Below are 19132 nucleotides of genomic sequence, written 5' to 3' on the forward strand. Positions count from 1 at the left end.
ATGTTCTCAAATTGCTTAGGAAATGTATTATTTGCTTTCAGCAATGTAAGAAGATGTTTCTACATCTTGGCACTCGAGAATATAATACGATCTTCGTCGTCGTAAAAATTCTTATCTGTATGGAATATGACTGATAATCCAATTTTCAACCTCAGCTGTGATGTGCGCCTATGGAAGTAGCTTCATTCATCTCAACTCCAAATACTATATTGCCGTAAGAAAAAGAAGTTTGTGTTCTCTGATGAGGGGAATGCGCTGAACCAGAACTGATATTTAGCAATGGTTTCCTAATAATTGCGCAAGCATTGTTCTGCTTTCTTTTTCTGTACATTGTATATTTTTCATTGAGAAACTAAAGGATGATTCTATGTCTGTTATAATGCTATGAAGTTTTGTTCTTATTATTCAGGTACTGTACTTTCTGGCGGTATGTTTAAAATGCTGTACATGCATTTAAAAGTTACTGTATGCAAATTATGTTTCAGCTTTATTTTTCTAATGTGAATAATTATATTTTGTAATATATTATTGATATAGCTGCATTTTAAGGATTATATATAATTTTACTAAATATTGTTTAATGATTAAAAAAGTTTAGAAATACATATAAGTTATAGTGTTAAAATTCATCATTTCTATATTTACTGATATCCGCATGCATATGTGTGTTATATTATTATTATTATCACATTGTACTGTAATTCCTATTTCAAAATAATGAAAGATCATACTAGCACCCACATGTATAATCATATATATGACCATTCAAATTATCTTAATATTTGTATTATATGTTAGGTCATGATGATAAACATGCCTTAGCGCTGGATTTAATTATTTATTATTTATTCATTAGTCAATAGCATATTTTAGCATGATTGTTCACAATTTACGCTTTGGTGATAGTTTAGTTTCGAAGGAAGAGTTCATAATTTGTAACTGCTTTCATATACCACCAAATACAAAGCATATTTTTTGTGACTGATTACTATTTAAGAACAAAAGGGCTTTTTTTTTTTTTTTTTTTTTTTTTTTTGTTTGATTCTCAGAGCTGAAAAATGGCAAATTTTCTTATATTGTTTCAAATTTAAACCAGTAATTTATGCAAAATCTCTAGTCGCAATATAAAAGTATTTTTGTACTTTCTGCTTATCTGCCAGCAAATTACTCATTTTTAAAAATGTTAATGTAAAGTATACAAAATAGTTTAAAATATTAATGTCTTTTTCAAACATATCTCGTTTTGTGGTGAACCATATTCAAAAGTATTAAATAATTTTCCCACTTAAACATGAGGAAAATCCAATTTATACTATTATTTTATGTATTTCTTGCAAAATCAAAGTTTCTGCAGCCAATTAACAGATATTCTTTGATTTATTTAAAGATGTTAGTTTATTATTTACCAAACAATTAAAAATTGTCACACTTTTTTCCCCCCATAAAACTGTTTCTTACGCTGTACATTAATCTTGTTTATTTGTGTTCATGTAGTAATATCAATTTGTAAATTATTATTTTTTTAAAATATTTTTTAGTTGGGCATCATGTTTTTAGTTGGTCTTACGGGTGGTATAGCCACAGGAAAAAGTAATGTGGCATCTGTCATTCGCAGTATGGGTATAGAGGTCATAGATGCAGATTTAATAGCTCGTGAAGGTAATGTAAATTTTACTTTATTTTCCATAGTTTTCATATGTTGTAGAAAATGGGCAAGTTATTGGAAAATTTTATCATATAAATTAAAGTAAAATAGCAGTGCATCACTCTTATTATTATTAAATCATTCAGTTGCTGATGAAAGGCAAAACATGAAGCATATTAACCCCTTAACTGCCGCGGGCGTATATATACGCCTTGCTCAGCCGATGCGTTAACTGCCCCAGATGCGCAGCCGATGCGTTAACTTTGCGAATAATTTTAGGTGTAGCAGCGCAAAGCAAATGATAGCAGTTTGGAAGGACGTATATATACGCCTGTAGCAGTTAACGCATCGGCTGAGCAAGACGTATATATATACGCCCTCTGCAGTTAAGGGGTTAAACTTGTATGCAATTCTTATCGAAACTTTACAATACCTATTGAAATAAATGGGCTAAAGCTGATGATAATTGTATCAGATAAAAATGCAACAGAGGAATATACTGAAAAGGTGTTAAGAAACATTATGTTATTGTATAAAATTTGAAATAGAAGTAATTCATTATCAGACTTGCACAGAATCCCTTATTTTAATGTATTATGCATCTTCATGCTTATCACATTTTTCATATGAACACAGTTTGAGCAACAATTTTTATCTTCCATTATTCATGAACAACAGAATTTATGTCTGTGAGAAATTAAAATAGTGACATTTCAAAGAGGGCATATCATTTTTATTTTAGCTGTATAATTTATCCAGTTTTAAATCTTTTAAGGTTGTTGCTGAATATACACTTTCACCATTTTGATGTTTTCAGTTTATAATCACAAAGTAGTAGTAAAAAAAATTTAAAAACTTAAAAAGGGAAAAGTTTGAAATAGAATGCTAGAGGCAACAACTAATGTTTCTTATAAACGTACTCTGTAGCTGAAACAGTTTATAGGATAGATTTCCAGTTACAGTATTTTACTCTGAGGTTCAAAATGAAGCTACCCAAATGATATCATGGTTTCCTTAATCTGTTTCAAACAAGGTAAAGAATGGCAGAGCATTTTCTTTGACAAATGAGAATTTTTCGAGAATTCGTTCTTTAATAGTAGCATGTCTCTATTGAAGGGATTGGTATCAGGGATAGAAACTTCTTTACAAATTGAGATTAATCAACATTTAAGCATGTTTATGGAATATTTGTGATAATGGGGCAAAATTGTAGTTTTCACAAAAAATAACAGTGTCGATCGGATAGCCAGTAATTCCATTTAACAGGACATGCCACCAGTCTGGTATTTATCAGTCTGTTATATTAAATAAACTGCATCGTGATGAAAATGAATGATTGTAAATCTCAGCGTTTGATATCATACTTTAGTTCTGCTATCATTGCTTGTCATATATTAAAATTTAATAACGATTATGATCATCTTTATTATATTAAACTTTTAACATATTTGCTCAACTAATTCATTAATTTGTATAAAGGTTCCTGTGCTAAAATGTATGTATGAAGCTTTTACTAATATTTTAAGATAAATGCTGTTTTACAGTTTTATATACAGGATGTGTATTTATTTCTAGTGGTGGAACCTGGGAGAAAAGCCTGGAAAAGAATAAGAAAAGAATTTGGTGATGCAGTATTTCATAGTGATGGTTCACTAAATCGTCCAGCCCTAGGTCAAATTGTATTCTCTAAACTTGAAAAAAGAAAACTTTTGAATTCTATTACACATCCTGAAATATATAAATCCATATTTTTTAGATGTGTAAAATATTTTTTTATGGGTAAGTTTTCCATGCATGTGAAAGAAAAAAAGTTTCATTATGTGCATAAATTTGCTAACAGTTTAATTTCTGACATTCTTTGATTATTCTTTGATTGGGGGATTTTCCAAAAGTTAGGATTAGCCACAAATTCATTCTAATACCTTCCTGAGATTTGGAGAAAGTTATCAGCAGTTCAATGACTTTCTTTACCTATTTTATGATAATTTGTGAATCTCTCTTTTTAATGATGATAATTTTTATCAAAAATTTTAGTTTATTAAGTTTCAGATTATTTTCTTTAATAGAATAGTCAACTCTCTCTCCATGCCCAACATTCTATATCTCTTAAACAAAATTACCACTTAATAATTTTTTGGTACTTATGTATTTATTCATCAACAATAAAATTTGCCACCCAACAGAGATAGTGGTTACTGACTCTGACTGCCATACTGAAGGGCCTGGGTTCAAATCCCGGAGGAGGCATGGGTGTTTGTAAATGTATGGTGTCTAGGCAGCATGGGGGCAATCTAAATTTGCGGCGAGCCGAAAGTCTCTTGACAGGTTGGTGGTAGGGAAAGGGGGATGGGAGACCATCAGACCCATGCCCCAAGGTGCTCTAAATCCTTTTTTGATATCCTATGGACTTAACAATTTGGGAATTGCCCATGACGAAAACTCGGCAATAGAATTTCGGGTAAAGTGCAGAATCACCCACTGCTTGACATGTGTTTAAGAATTGCACATACTCTGTATCCGTGTGCACATCGACCTATTTTCACTTAAAAAAAAAAATCCTAGAATTGCACAAAAATGGCACTGCGCACACCCTTAACTTTATCTATGTACACATCGAGAAGGGAAGAGGGGGATGGGAGACCATCAGACCCATGCCCTAAGGTGCTCTCCATTAAAATTGGGGCAGAACTGAGCAAAGTTGTATTGTCACCTGGATGGTGCTCAAGACTCTTGCCAGCAATAGGTGCTATCTTGCACTCCTTGCCACGATGAATTTTGTGGGCTTGTTCTGATGCTGTTGTTAGATAAGCGAGATAAGTCCCAACAAAAACCATGAAATTTGGCAGAGTTCCTGCCAAACTTACTTTGTCATTCCATTGAACATCTGAAGGAACAGGTAATTGTTTTTGTAGTTAGATAATCATAATTTGCTCTTATCAACACACATATATAAAAAAAAGCTTGGCCGTTAAAAAATTGCAGCGAAAATGTACGCGCAAAAGGGCCAAATCTAGCAAACATGCCCATTTAACAGCACGCCAAATCTAGTGTGTGCGCTGATTTCAGATTGCGTAAGTTTATATAGTTTTATATTTCTGAAGACGCCATTGAAATACTAGTTTAATTTTTAAATCCTTTTTTTGATATCCTATGGACTTAACAATTTGGGAATTGCCCATGACGAAAACTTGGCAATAGAATTTTGGGTAAAGTGCAGAATCACCCACTGCTTGACGTGTTTTTAAGAATTGCACATACTCTGTATCCATGTGCACATCGGCCTATTTTCACTTAAAAAAAAATCCTAGAATTGCACAAAAATGGCACTGCGCACACCCTTCACTTTATCTATGTACACATCGACCTATTTTCACTTAAAAAGTAAAAGAAAATTGACAAAAATCCAATTGTTTTTACCCTTGTAAAAAGCAGCAAACAAATAAGTGGGCGATTCTGCACTTTACCGAGAATATTTTCAAAGAAAAGGCATCATTTATTATAGAAAATTATGTTTGAACAACCAACGAGATGAAAATTATGCTTTAGCGATAAGTCGGTAGCGAAATAGCGATGCAGGCATCTATTCAGTTATGTTTAGCAATTTTTATATAAATTATAATAATGATCTGAAATAGTTATTTACTCTTATGCTTCCATTCAGTCATGTTTAGCCTTTTTCATATAAATTATAATAATAAAAACGTATTATATGAAATTAATCTTTCATCTAAATTAAAACATCAATCTTAAATTGTTATTTACTATTATACTTCCTTTCTTGCTGCGATTATTAGGGTTGCTGAAATTATTTTTGGCAGCATTGGCATCAACAATAGTTTGGCGATTTTTTACAGCCCTTGAAACCGAATAGTACCATTCAAACTTATGCCAATCATGGTGGCCAAAATTTCCCAGTAGCATTTAAAATAGCTACAACCTACTCATCTTTACTGTAAACTAGGCACAATACAAGTTACCTTAAATATGAATATATATAATGGTACATGGTTGTGCCATAATTTTTACTGTGCCATTTTGTTGAGCTCCAGAATCTTTCAGTTTTTTTTTTGGGGGGGAGAGTATATGCACTAGTATAACTAGTTTCATAATTTAAAAAAAAATATGAATGATTTCGGATTTTACATTGCGCCCAAAGGTGCGGTTTTGTAACGTTTTATATTTTATTAAATATCATGTTCTTCACTCTTAAACCATAAAATGCAGTTCAACAGCAATATCGCAAAATAATTTTAAAATGAGCATATCTTTAGATTTTCCGATACACTGTCTCACGCGCTGGAGATAAAAATCCCTCCCAATACAGTGTGCATAAGTCTCTTTCTTTCAAGTGCCAAAAATCATTTGACAAAATATGATTAAACATAGCAATGCAAACTCTTTGCGGTGGTGGGAAACTTTCATTCAAGCCCGATATTTGGAGTGACAATGCAGATATTTATGCTACAGCTTACTACTGCTTTGTCTAGAATGTTATTTAGAAAGACAAAAGAGAAACAAATCTGTGGGCAAGTGATGTTAGGAGAAAAGAAAAAGGGTGGGAACCTAGAAAGGCAGTAGCTGCTGTTTTACTAATATACATTGATTGATGGGATATCCCTTTCAGCCAATAACATTTTGTACTTTTGGGTCCTCCACTGTTTTCTACTTACACTGTCAACTTTCCTTTGTATAAATAAGGTAAAATTTAATTCAAGTTTTCGTAGTTTGGTATGGTGTTAAATATTGTACATGTGTTTATGTTGTGTATATGTTATATCTAATGAATTCCATTGGTTTTGCATTATGAATTTATGTACAAAGTGCTCTTTTTTATGTAATCATTTATTTATGTTTAATCATTTGGATCCAGGAATAGATTAATTAATTTTACATTAATTCCCATGGGAAAAATTATTTCGATTTGCGAAAATTTTCATTTAAAATCTATCTTTAGTAACAAATTATGTTCATGAACGAACTATATCTATTATTGGCAATAAATCTTCCTGTCTGGTGACATTTTTTGTTTGTCATAAGTAGTTGATGGGAAAATATATAAGTACCATTTTTTTTCATGTTCAGTTCCCTTAAATTTCAGAACAGATTCTGTAAAAATAAAGCAAAGGTTCCCGATTGCTTTTATTCATCTCCTCTCTCCCTTGTTCCCTGAATTTTTCAGTTAATATTGAAATCATTATAGGATTATTTTTTAGCCTATTGTTGTCCTAATAAGCAGTGAGGGGGGGAACAAATATCATTCTGTTAAATGTAAAAAAACTGTATTCAAGTAATATTATCTGAAGAATCTGAATATGTCACAATTTTTTATGTACTGTTCTGATATAAATTACTTCTGTTTGGAAGTTTCATTTCATATGAAATTAGAAATTGCTATATTATTTTTTTCTTTGTTATTATATGTTTATTGTGCTTACTTATTTCATTAAATTTATGTTTTGTTAGGTCATCAGTTTGTTGTTATTGATGTACCTCTTCTATATGAAAGTGGTAAAATGGTCAGATATATCGAAAAAACTATTGTCGTTGCTTGGTAAGTAGTATTATATTGAAATTAATTGGCCTACAGTAGTAGTATTTGATTTGCTTTCTGTTTATTTCTCTAAATTAACTTCTGGCCCACCAGCGGCCGAGCGGTAAAGGCGCTGACCACTGGTAGTTCGGTCCGAGGTTCGAATCCCGCAAACGGGCTGGCTGCATGGGCGTTTTCGTGGTTTTCCCCATGTGTAATGTGTATACGAGCCAGTTTCCCTTAGAAAGTCCTCCACGAAGGCATCCCTCCCCTTAGGCAGATAGCCCTCGTGTGCTTTGCCATAATTAAATACACCAACACTAAATTAACTTCTATCCATATCCTATTTATGTGTTGAAACATTTTAGTTGTAAGAGTATGTTTCATTATAGAATACCTCGTATGTTTGAAAACATACTGAAAACAGACATTTTTGCTGCAGTTTTTTTATACATTAAATTTTATAATTTGGAATTTGAATATTAGATACATTCTGAAAACACATAATTAAACACAAGGTGTGGTATGCTTTGTTAGAAATTTTCATCAGATGATTTAAATTGGAATTTTAATTAGTGGATTAAAAAAGAAAATTGACTAAATTATGATTTTCAGCTCTATTTTTAAAGAATTAACTGACCCACATTTTTAAAATGAAGTTAAAAACAAGGTGAAATATTCTAGGTTGGTAGATTAAAATCATGTTTAAACATAAATAATCTTTTGTAGACAACCCATCTGCTTTGTCAGCTGGAGCTGGAATGACTACATGAATATACAGTTTGGGGAAGTGCCTAGACAATAAACATGCTCTAATAAAAATTACGATGTAAAAAAAGAGATATATTAGGCCTTATGGCATATCTGATGTAGCAAATTTTACAGCAGTCTAACTTTGTTATTTATTCAAAATTTAAAAAGTTCTTTAACCACTCTTCTACAGATTTAACTTTGCTTAGTTGAACTCTTATATTTGTTTATAATTAAGGAATGTCTTCTATTAATGTTTTCTGTTCCAAAAGCACTTTATTTAGCTGCTGTTTTAAAACTAACAATAAAGCTAACTTTTTTTATAATTTTCTATAACATTAAGTAAATATAATTGTTTACTGATAAGTTTAAAATGTAATCAACATTGCTTTTATACTTCCTCTTCCCATAGAATATAATTATGTTTTGAAAAAAGTCTAGGATAAATAAATAAACATGTTAATTTTCCTTTTGCATTTTAACTTATTTTGTTTTTTCATTACCTATAATTGTCTCATTTTGGTTCTTTCTGTTAATGGGATGCCACTTAGGGCTGGTGCAAAGTCTAACTAGGTGGTAGTATAATGATTTTTTTTTTTCTTTTTTTCGAACGGCAGGCTCTATTTTGTCTTTTTTTTTTGACATTGGCTACTCCTAAGGTTGAAAGTGGGGACCATTTTATAGTGGAAGCACCTAATAGGTGGCCACTGTTACCTTCTGTGAAAAAGACGGACAGTTACAACCATGCCTTCTCTCTTCTTCTTGAACGCAGGCCCTTCGATATCGTAGTTGGCTCATTTAACCACTATATGATCTGGGTGGCAGGCCATAAATCTTCAAGAAAAGAATAATAATTTTATGTGTAATGAACATGTAATATATCTAGTCAATGTGAAAGCTGTGTACCAGAAATATATTCCCCTCAGAGGGAATTTCATATTTTTAGGGGAATGCAATTAGCCTTTTATTTAGCTGTTAAGTATTTAGTTTTAGTTATAACAAACCTAGTTTATTCAAATTTTAGTATTTTCAATATTTTCTACACTTTTCCTTAATTCATAAAACATGTTAAAAAAATCATCTGAATCTAGAAAACTCTCTATTTATTTTTTTTAGTTTTGGAAATGAGGGGGAAGGATTTTCTAGCAATGGTGAGAGGGGTATTATTATTTATTAGTGTTATTTTTAAATCAAATAATTAATCAAGCTGAAACCAAAGATGTTTACCTTGTTCCAAATGGTTCGTGCCAGGGCCACTGGTTGATCCTCCTACTCCATATGCAATCTTTCGAGATTAATTAATCCACAATGATCAATGCATCTTTGCACAACGCATTTAATGACACAAAATATCTACATAATATATGTACAGATAAAAAGGTTTAGAATTCTGGCATGATGCAGCATGCAACTTTTTCCTTCAGAGTTCTCGAGCGATTTCAGCCCGTGACTTCACAGTTCTTAATGACATTACACAGCAACCTCAGATCTCAACAGCAGTTGAATTGCAACAAGGAGTGTATGGGGTAAAAAAGATTGAGAACCTCTGCTATATACGAGGGCTATCCAGAAAGTAGATTACGTTTTGGAATAAAAAAATAAACAAAGTATAGGAAACAAATTTTATTATATACAGATGAAAGCCACACTCAAATACTACTTTTCTACATAGTTACCATACAAATTAAGGCATTTATCGTAGCGATGTACGAGCTTGGAAATTCCTTCGTCGAAAAATTCGGCCGCCTGCGCCTTCAACCACTTCGTTACCTCTTCTTGCCTTCCATCTTGCACAAAACTTGTGGTAACCAAGCTTTTCGCTGATGATTTCGTGCAACAAACTTCGCGAAATTTGTGGAAAACTCAAAGAAAGTTCCGTTATTGTGAAAGTTCGATTTTCACGGACAGCATCGACTTTTTCGAGAAGTTCGGCGGTCACTATGCTGGGTCTCCCACTTCGATCTTCGTCGTGAACATTGGTTCGGCCATTTTGAAATCTTATGACCCACTGACGCACTCCACCTTCAGTGATAATGTTGTCCCCATACACTTCACGAAGCTGCCGATAGATTTCTATCGGTTTACAGTTTTTTGCAGTCAGAAACCTTATTACTGAGCGCACTTCGCAGCTCGCGGGATTTTCAATTAACGCAGACATTTCAAACCGTCACAGTATCTGAACGGAGCACAGCACGAACCTCTCACTAGCACGGCTAGATGCAGACTGAGCTGCGCAACGCTCTGACCCCAAGATGGCCGCGCTAGCCCCACCCCTAGCGGACACAGACGGAAACGTAATCTACTTCCTGGATGGCCCTCGTACTATTCCAAATTTGTGTAATTTTCTGATGTTTTCAAGTGAAAACAGATCACTGTGTACTTGGGGAGAACAGAACCTTTGTTCTCACATGCATAGCTGTGGCATTGTGCATGTTTAAGCATTATGTATATCATGTTCATCATATATAAGATAATTATTCTTTTCATAAAGTTTTATGTTTCATTAAAGTTTCTTCCATCTAGATTTTTTGCCAACATTTATGTCAGAGCTGTGTGGCACCTCATTAACAAAAAATCTGATGTGTACACCATATGACTTCCTTGTATGGACTATTAAATTATATGCGATTTTTCTTGCATTTCATTTAAGTTTTATTGGATTGAATTAAATCTATTTCGTCGATAGCGCATAAACCACAATAAAATTAATGCACTCTTTAAAATTCACTATATTTTTTTTACCATAGCACTACTCTGGTGTTAGGTTCACTTAATAGCGTTATATTTCGTTCATATTATAACTCGGAATGCACAAAATTTATATCATTTGAAGAATTATCTAATTGTTTCCACGTGTTCTATTCGAATACTATAATAAATCTTGAACGATGTATGAAAGAAATTAAGCAAACAAAAAAGAAACAGTTTTTCACAGATGATTCAGTATTTCTCATTCAATTCAGTTCTCACTTCGTGAAAAGGCAAAAATACATCAAAACTCAAAATATCTATATTAAAAATTGCAAAGTAAATCTTAAACATTTATTTCCTCGAATAAATTCCAGAATGGATTAAGCATGATTTAATTCACAATAATAAAAGAAGGCGTTATCTTTGTTTTTGTGAAGCATAGTTTCTCTAGATTGGCAGCAAATCCGTTATTCTGCAAAGTTTCAAATGTAAATAAACATGGCCGCCATCGCAAACATAATTAGGTTTAGTGACACTTAAACAACTTTTGAATTGTTGATAACTCTAAGAATATTGCATGCAGATTTACTAAAGGCATAAAAACCTTAATCGGAAGTTAAGGACAACATAATTCAATCATTTTTAAAGTAAAAAATGTACAATTTACAAACATATAAGAGTAAGATAGATTACTGCGGTGGGTAACAGAGTGGATATATATATATATATATTTATATATGTTTGGTGTGGCCGATTGCAACCAAAATATGAGGTGCACCTCTACATGTAGCAGCCCTATATACAAAATTTCAATGTTCTGAGGCTATTCGTTTTTGAGTTATGCGAGATACGTACGCCACAAGAAATTCTCCTCAGAATTCATTTTAAAGCAGTTTTATAATTTTTTTTTTTTTTTTTTTTTTCTGTCTTTACATATATATGTAATGCAAAAACAACATTAAATTGCATTTGATAGTGGTCAAAATGGATATTTTCGTTGAAATATGCTGCCTGAAACTTTTCGCAATTACAGTATTTCATAAAAGGAAATAAAAAGTACCAAATTTTCTTTCATATACTGTTGAGAAACTTTTTATAACTATTGTTACTGAGATAGTAAAGTGATTTATTTTTTTAATATGTATTTTCAGTAGAATTGAATTCATATTTGAACTGTTATATTGCAGAAGTTAATGCTTCTGTTTTATTTACTTCGCTGTACTCTCGACTTTATGAACATGTATGAACTGCTAAAAAAGTTTAAGTTCATAAATTTAAAAATGCATTTTTTATTCACCTTCATGTTTTAGAGTTAGGAGGAAAAAATTGGTTGCTTCGTGACTGCATTTCAGTATATTCTTATAGTAATTTTATTTAGCTAACCGTGTATTTTTTTTTACAATTTCAGTTTTAGTCAAGACATACAGTTTAAATTTTTTCTGCCTTTTTCACAGTTATGGATGTTTTCTTATTATTGTTTGTCATAGTTATAAAATCAAAATTTGCTAAGTGATGTTATGTGGCATAGTTAGAAAATCAAAATTTATTAAGAGACAAAATGCACTTTAAAAGGGTGTTGGCACAAATAAAAATGCTGAAAATTGGACTACTGCACATCATAAGTGCCAATATATTTTGTACCTACAATAATGGCCTGATGATGCAATAAATTTTGTGAGAACACAAATTCATTCATAACAACTTTCTCAGCAATTACAAACTATGTGTCAGCATCTGTTATGTAGGCAAATACCTGTCTTGTATTTTTATTGACTTGAAAAGGTCAACGGTTTGGGAAATTTCAGTTTTTCACTTTGAATATTTTGGGAAATGCCATAAAAGCTTGAATATCCAGGGTTAAAAAGTAACTGGAAAGCTCAACTGAAATATTTTTAAATATAAGACCTCCAAAATGTTAAGCAAATGAGAGATTTATGAAGAAGCTGTCATAAAGCTGTGACACTATTTGCCAAATAGTATTATTTAGTACCAATAATAGATGAGCATGATATCGCAACAAAATATTAAGAACTTTAGTTTTATATAGACTCAATTCTGGGTAGTCGATTTAGTTTTTTGTAAAGAAGGCTAAGTTATGGGATCCTGGCATCAAGAATAGTGTGCATTAATGGACATGATACGTAACTTTTTTTTAAACAAATAAATAATAGCAATGTAACAAAAAAAACTGTAAGTGATTCAAGTTTTTTATATGCTGTGTAACTTGTATTTGTTGGTTATGTAGTAAATAAAGAATGATCTCTTTCTTTTACACTTTTGCCGGAATGAATGGCACAAGTTTGGTGGCATCTTAGTCAACTGTCATTGTCAATGTGATTTCTTGATTTGATAAGATGTTACTTTCAGATGTTGAAGGACTACAAATGAGCTTTATGCCTGAAATTCATTTTTTCTTCAAAATCTTGTATAATTTTAAATATAGATATTTGATATTTAAGTTGAGTATAGGTAAAATGAATTTTTATAATTTTAGACTGGAAAATTCTTTTCCATTAATACTGAAAAATTCTTCTTCCATTCATTTGGGTTTTTCTATTATTAACAGCTTTTTTATAAGCTTTTATATAATTCACTCATGATGTATCCCTGTAGATGGAATTTTGTATTTGGATTTTTAACCTACTTCCTGGTAAGCTGTTGAGTTCAAATTTTGTGCACACATTATTTGTCAATGATAATGCAATGTGATTAAGAGACTTTTTTTTTTTTTTTTTTTTTTCAAAATTTGGTATAAAATTTTTTTTATATAACATTTAAGCAATTTTTAGTGCATATCTTTGTTTGACAATGTATTAAGGGTATCAGAATTTTGTTCAGTCAAAAGTCATTAATCCGGACTCGTCGGGACTTTGGCGATTCTGGATTATAGATCATCAGTTTAAATTTGGTAAGATGGCATGCAGAAATTACAAAATTAAAAATACGAAACTGTAATTTATGAAATAAACAACAATTATGATCTAAAGGGTATCAAAATTTACAAAAAGAAAAAGCTTAATATTTATTTGTTTACTTTATTAAACATTTCTTTCAATGTAAGTTGCTTCGTTTCATGTGATAATACTTTCTCTTTAATTCTATTAAACAGACATAATTTCTTGTTTAGTTACAAAGTTCCGCTGTTCAAATCCTATAATTGCTGTGTGGAGAATACCAACTAATTTGTCAATCGAAATGTTTTTCATTTTCAATAACCTCTGGGTCACTTTCTTCACTATCGGAAGCGAATTATAATGAGGAGGAACTTGATTTAAATCATATCAAAGACAGAGTACTTAGAGATGAAACACTACACTTAGTAAGGAATTATAAGCCAAATGAAATAAAAACATCTGCCCTGAAGATAAGGATAGTGCTGATAGATCAACTTCCAATCGGCAGTGTGAAATTGATAAACAGATTTCGGATTTCAAAACAAACTTTCGCTTTGTAGATACAAATTACATATTAGTGAATATATATCGGAAATTCTATTTGACATAATCGAAATTTCAAGCTTTTATGAAATTGCTCTAACAGTCTGCAAAAAATAATAAGCCGGATCCAATTCGTAGATTAAGGAACACCGCAATCTGCAACATTAACTGAATTAGATAATTTTAGCTTACCTCCGTTACACATTACACGCGCATGCGCACAAACATATTCGCAGCCGTAAAGGTCTTACGCGCACTCGTAAACGCCTGTGCGCAGAAAGTTTGTAGCTTTGAGGTCCGGATTATGGGTGTCCGAATTAACGACTTTTGACTGTATCAAAGAACACGGTGGGGAAAAAACAATCTTTTTAATGAAACTTGATTGAAGGAGAATTTTTGAAGATTGCTCGATTTTTACACTATTTGACATTTATAATTTTAAAATTTCAGTGTCTAAAAATGTCGCGGGGAAAAAGTTTTGAAATTTTCGCAGATTACGAAACAAACTCTTGGCCCTCTTATAAAAGAAGAATGATAAAATATATTAATTAAAAAATTTTCTACATTTATATATATATATATATAGTCTTAACCAAATGGGAGCAAAAAGCATTTTGAGTTTTCCATCGTGGCACACTTAATAATAAAGTTTGCCATTTTGGTATGCTTGTTGACAAATTGGCGATATTTGTTTTCTCATTTTAGCTTTAGTGAAATGCTTTAAGTAACATTGTTATTACATTCAATTTCAAAAACTGAACATTCAAAGCAATTTTCTTCATTTTGGGATTGATATGCAGTTATTTTTAGTCCAAAGGGGCTTTGTCCCTGAAGGACTATTGTTTTCATTTTGTGATTTTGCATTGAATCGCTATAAATGTCCGTTTCACTTTTCAAACTGTTGCCACCAAATGTTAGAGTCCTGCATTATATTTGAAGAAATTAAATAATGAAAAATCTACATAAATGTAGGTATATTTCTCGCATTGTGATAAAACAACGGGACCTAGAGCCATCGAATTTTGAATGACGTAATCCTTCTACAAATATGGGCATGTTGAAATTTGGAATTTGTTTTATTATCGATTTCATATTTGTAAAACTTTTAACAAATTTTTGAGTAACAAACTCAACAATTTAAAAGCGAGCAATGGCAACACTCTACAGAGGAAAAAATACCTTTTTATCTCCAGTGCGCGGAACTTTGTATCGGAAATACTAAAGATAGGCTAATTTTAAAATTATTTTGCGACATTGCTATTGAACTGAATTTCATGGTTCAAGTGCAAAGAGCATGATATTTAATAAATAAAGGTAACACACAAAATGTTAAAAGAACGTCCCTTTGGACATAATTTAAAATCTAAAACCTTTCAGATTTTTTTAAAAACTTTTCTTATAATTTATTGCTTATGTTTTAATAAAGACTAAAAATTTCATCATTGATAACATATAATTGAAACTAAAAGGAGAAAATAAATGTAATTACAAATTTTTGTTAATACACTAAGCTTTTATTTAAAATGGAAATGATAATATTATTGGACTAAAAGGAGAAAAATAATTTATCATATAGTTTAATGGAAATAATAGGTTAAATAATTTTGTTTAAAGAATTCATCTACAATTTTATATCACAAATAATAAAAGGGTGGAGCACCCATGATAAATTAAAAAAGATAATAGCTTATGCATTTGACTATGCAATTTAATTAATAGATTTCCTTATTTATGTGCCTCAGGCTCTTATTGATGATATAAAATTGTAGTGGAATTCTGAAAATATAATTATTTAATCTATTATTTCCATTACACTAGATGATAAATTATTTTTTCTCCTTTTAGTGCAATAGCTATCATTTCCATTTTACGTAAAAGCTTATTGTACACACACACACACACCCAAATTTTTTTAAATTGTATTTACAGTGGGTGATCGGTTAACGAACGTAATCAGTTACAAGACTATGCTTGCTATCCGAATTGTTCTGATCATCGATTTACCATAGAATTTTTTGTGAAATTGGTTAATTCATTCTAAAGACCATGAAAATTAAATTAAAGGATGTATAATTTCTTAGTAAGTTTATTAAAAAAATAATACATACATATAGGCTTGCATATTAATCGGTCCTTTTCATTTTTTGTTTATGGAATGTTAAAGAACATGCTCAATGTCGATTGCTTTGTTCAGAAGGAGACACATTTCTCTGTGTTTCTTGGTGTTCTTCATTCAAGATTTCTTGGAGTTCTGTCGTCAGTTCATCTTCATGTTCCATAATGAGCTCTTCTATGTCATCCTCGTTCACCTCCAGTTCCAGCAGTTGTGAAAATGCCATTCATAATTCTAGGGATGTCTCTGATCACCTCCTCTCCTTGAACGAAGGATGAACACAGTTTTCACCAAGCAGAAATCAACTGCTGCTGCGTGACTTTTAACCACACCTTTTGAATGATACGAATAGCTTCAAGAATGTCAAATTTTTCTTTCCAAAATGTTGTTAAAGTCATTGTGTAGGAGAATTGGTATACTTCAAAACAGTGTGCGAGTGTACAATTTCTTGAAACCCGCAATAACCTCCTGATCCATCGGCTGAATCAGTGAAGTCGTATTTGGAGGTAGAAACTGAAGTGTCATCCAGTGAAAGTTTGTCAGCAAATTATCTTCAAGGTCCTTTGGGTGTTCGTTAAAATTCATTTTAGTATGTCACGTGAATATGTTTTCGTTGTCCGATTTGTTCGCAGTTCGAACTGTTCGTTAACCCACTGTATTTTTATGTTCATCTGTCTGGAATTTTCACATATCCAGTATTCAGCATTTCCTGAGCTTTTTCCGAATAATTCAGCTTTTACTGTAGTGATAAAAAATAGATAACTTGAATTTGGAATAAAGAAAGTATAATTGTAATTTCTAAAATACAGCATAAACTATCATTAATTCTATTGGGCACTTTGTGGAACTAATATGGTATTTCATAAAAATAAGAGTTTGTAAACACACAAGTCTATTTATTTGATATCACTGTACTTGATATAAGTACTTAAGGCAAGTAAATAACTTAAAGCTTGTTTTTTACTAGTATATTTCACATTAGAACATGTAAATGAAAGTGCTATTTATTATAATAGCAGCTTTTGTCATTATTTACTACTTTGAAGCATAAATTTTATAATTGTAGAATAATTTTTAAAATATACAAAATTCAATTTTATTTTGATACTAATTTCAAGCAAAAAGTTTGATGTATTTTGAGAGAATATGAAGCAGGTTTCTTAAAATGTTTCAAATATTTTTATTTGAGGTAAATACTTTACTAAAGTTAAATGTAGCTATTTGTTCAAACTGGTGTGTTTCTGACAAATCTGTTTATGAAACATCTTCTTTTTAAATTTTAAATAGTTTTCTTGACTTTTAATATTTGTTTGATTAATTATTTATAGTTTTAGCTGTTGCTATTATTATTTATCTATTATTCCCTAGAGTACAATTTTCTTGAATATTTTTGCAGTGAACCTCAAATACAACTTGAACGTTTGATGGCCAGAGATAATTTGTCTGAAAATGATGCTGTAGCAAGAATAAATGCACAGATGCCATTAAAAGACAAAATCAAATTAGCTGACTTTATAATAACAAGTAATGGTAGCAAAGATGAAACCAAAGTTCAAGTTGAATCTGTTGTGGAGCAGTTGCGAGAATTAAAAATTCATTGGAAGTACCGTATTATTGCTTTTGGATGTTTCTTAATCCCTGCTTCTTTAATAGGGGTGGGAGCTTATAAATTTTTTATGTATTTGTTATGATTATTAAAATTATTATAAAATGTGCTATTATTATGATAAAATTAATTAAATATATATTCAGACATGTATTTATTGTGGAAATTGCTGTTTTATGGGGAAAAAAAATATTGCAGTAACTTTATTTAAAAAGGAAAATAAATTCCTTTAGTAATGTAATTTCTGTATATATATTATCAGTTTAAATAATTTAATAATCTTGTATATATGCTATCCTTGAGATAGTTCCTATTTAGTATTTTTTTAAATAAACTATTTGCCTATTGTACAAGTAATATGTTTCACTTTCTGTTGTTAAGAGTGTTAATTATTCTGTAGGCAGGCATTCCATAAAACGTTAAATCATTTTTATTAATGAATGTATTAGAACTTGGACGTATTTATCACTTGCATGTTATAAATGAAGAAATAAAGAATTTTTCAGGCATTTTCATATTAAAAAATATTTTGTGTTTTTAAAACTGATTGACATGCATAGCACAGATAGGAAAAATGAATTATTAAAGTTTAAATGCTGCTCACTTAAAAGTGCAGACTCGTTTCTGTTGAAGTTTTTTTGAGTGGCCCACCTATTTGCAATGCAGACAGTGTCCTTGTTTGATCTTTTTGTTCCTGCCTTTGCTTTTGTATTCTTATATTTAGCCTTACATTGGTTTCATCTGAAACAATCAGACTGATTTTTTAGAATTGCTGAATAAATCTTTGGTAGACTAATTCGAAGCTTTCTTTTGCAACATATTTTACTTTTCTTTAATTTTGAGATAATGTTTTTGGATTGGTTTGTTGATGCATTTAATTTCATTGCAGTCTGTTTCTGAGTATAGATTATATCCTTTGTACTTAAATAAAAATGTGCTATTTTCACTAATACAGTACAAAGTCCATGATCGGGAATGATCCTAACTTCGTTAACTCGGTATTTTGAAAATTTCTGGATTTTAGGTCATCAGTTTAAATCTAGTAAGATGACATGATGAAAATATAGAATAGTCATTTATGAAATAATGATTTTCAGTGAAAAAAATCTCTGTTTATTTGCTTGTTTTATTAACATTTTTTTTAATGTAAGTTGTTAAAGGTGTTTCATTTTTTTGTGCTAATACTTTCTCTTTAATTTTATAGATGATATAATTTCTTCTTCAGTTGCAAAGTTTCACAGTTCAAGTCCTTTAATTGCTGTATCAAGAATTCATACTAAACTGTCAGCTGAAATCTTTTCTCAGCAACCTCTCTGTCACTTCGTTATTATCAGTAAAATATTTTCTGGATTTAAAACCA

The 19132-nt window shown here is 30.9% G+C and overlaps 1 protein-coding gene across 2 annotated transcripts; it reads left to right on the forward strand.

Annotated features, from left to right (window-relative positions):
• The first annotated feature begins 203 nt into the window (after positions 1 to 203).
• Positions 204 to 18129, forward strand: Dpck (Dephospho-CoA kinase). Of its 2 annotated transcripts, XM_035357043.2 has the most exons (5): positions 205 to 409; positions 1539 to 1659; positions 3221 to 3424; positions 7109 to 7196; positions 17563 to 18129. In XM_035357043.2, exons 2-5 carry the CDS (start codon positions 1548 to 1550, stop codon positions 17855 to 17857), a joined length of 699 nt encoding a protein of 232 aa, XP_035212934.1. In that variant the 5' UTR covers positions 205 to 409; positions 1539 to 1547; the 3' UTR covers positions 17858 to 18129. The 2 variants fall into 2 exon arrangements, with proteins under 2 accessions (XP_035212935.1, XP_035212934.1); XM_035357044.2 differs by lacking the exon at positions 1539 to 1659 and having other exon boundaries at positions 204 to 409.
• Positions 18130 to 19132: the final 1003 nt, after the last annotated feature.

Source organism: Stegodyphus dumicola, chromosome 7 (genome assembly GCF_044657685.1).
Source record: "Stegodyphus dumicola isolate Sdum_Otavi_A_Nest chromosome 7, ASM4465768v1".
Lineage (NCBI taxonomy): Eukaryota > Metazoa > Arthropoda > Arachnida > Araneae > Eresidae > Stegodyphus > Stegodyphus dumicola.

Coding starts and splice junctions, on each gene's coding strand:
- Dpck (XM_035357043.2), top strand. CDS start 1,548: ATGTTTTTAGTTGGTCTTACGGGTGGTATAGCCACAGGAAAAAGTAAT. Junction 1,660..3,220: donor AGATTTAATAGCTCGTGAAG/GTAATGTAAATT, acceptor ATTTATTTCTAG/TGGTGGAACCTGGGAGAAAA. Junction 7,197..17,562: donor AAAACTATTGTCGTTGCTTG/GTAAGTAGTATT, acceptor ATATTTTTGCAG/TGAACCTCAAATACAACTTG.